Here is a 1,106-nt window from a genome sequence, read left to right as displayed (position 1 = left end):
GGGGGGGGTGTCCCCCCCATATGGCCCAGGGAGGGGGGCTCTGTAGAGCCCTGAGTGTGGCTCTTCCCCTATATGGCCCTGTGTGGGTGGCCCTATGAGTGAGGCAGCCCCCCCAGTATGTCCTTAGGGGTCCCTGCCTTATGGCCCTATACAGCCGTGCCCTATAGAGCGCTAGGGGGGCGTCTCCTCAATACGTCCCTGTGAGAGGGGAAGCTCTAGAGCCCTCGGGGTGGAGGTTCCCCTCCCCATACGGCCCTATAGAGCCCCAGGGGTGGGCCTCCCCCCTATAAAGGCTGAGAATAGGGGTCCCCCCCTATAGGGCCCTACGAGGGGGAGAGCGTATATACCCTTGGGGAGGTATATAGCCCCCCACTGCCCACCCTGCCATAGCCAGGGGGGCACAGGGGGTCCCCTATATAGCTCTATAAGGGAGGCCCAGCCTGCCTGGGTGGGATTTGTGGACTCGGAGTCACTCGTTTACCTTTTTTTTGGCGTCTCCCCATGGGTTTTTTTGGCATTCCCAGGTTTTGTTGGCATCACCTGGGATGGTTTTTTTTTCCCTGACGTTTCCAGGTGTTTCTTCACCAGCCGCTAACTGCGTATCCTCCTGGCAGGGTTTTTTTTTGTTGGCATCACCCACGGTTTGGTGTTTTTTTTGGCATTCCCAGGTTTTGTTGGCATCACCTGGGATGGTTTTTTTTTCCCTGACGTTTCCAGGTTTTGTTGGCATCACCCGCGGTTTGTTTTTTGTTCTGACATTTCCAGGTTTTTTTGGCATCGCCCGGGGTTTTTTGGTGTCTCCCTTTAGCTTGCAGCCTTTTCCCACCTGCAGATGTGTTAGCGAAGCTGCTGAGAAAGCGGTGGCCGGCCGAGGGCAGGGGCGGACGCGCTGCCGCGTTTTTCGGATCCCGTTTTCGGATCGTTTCGGAGAGAAGCCCAAACCGTGAGTCGCCAAAAACCTTTTTCAGACTCTTTTTGCCCCGAATCCCCAAGCCGACGCTTCGCAACAACGTGATTTTTGCCGGCGCCCCTGCGGATCTGCAGCTCGCGGTGAGGTTGAGCGGGTGAAGCAACGTCTTGCCGTACCCGCCTGCGTCACGCAAATG

At 57.2% G+C, this 1,106-nt stretch overlaps 1 protein-coding gene across 1 annotated transcript in view; it reads left to right on the top strand.

Moving 5' to 3' along the window:
• Nucleotides 1–832: 832 nt before the first annotated feature.
• The window catches only part of LOC104162861 (zinc finger protein ubi-d4-like), a gene marked incomplete at both ends in the record, with an annotated part of 5,397 nt that continues 5,123 nt past the window's right edge, over nt 833–1,106 (top strand). The window contains one exon of the mRNA XM_009701690.1: nt 833–943. Coding sequence (XP_009699992.1) covers nt 833–943 — 111 coding nt within the window. The remainder of the gene's footprint in view (nt 944–1,106) is intronic.

Source organism: Cariama cristata, unplaced genomic scaffold (assembly GCF_000690535.1).
Source record: "Cariama cristata isolate BGI_N322 unplaced genomic scaffold, ASM69053v1 scaffold23716, whole genome shotgun sequence".
Taxonomy (NCBI): Eukaryota; Metazoa; Chordata; class Aves; order Cariamiformes; family Cariamidae; genus Cariama; species Cariama cristata.
This window is presented reverse-complemented; position numbering and strand designations above follow the sequence as displayed.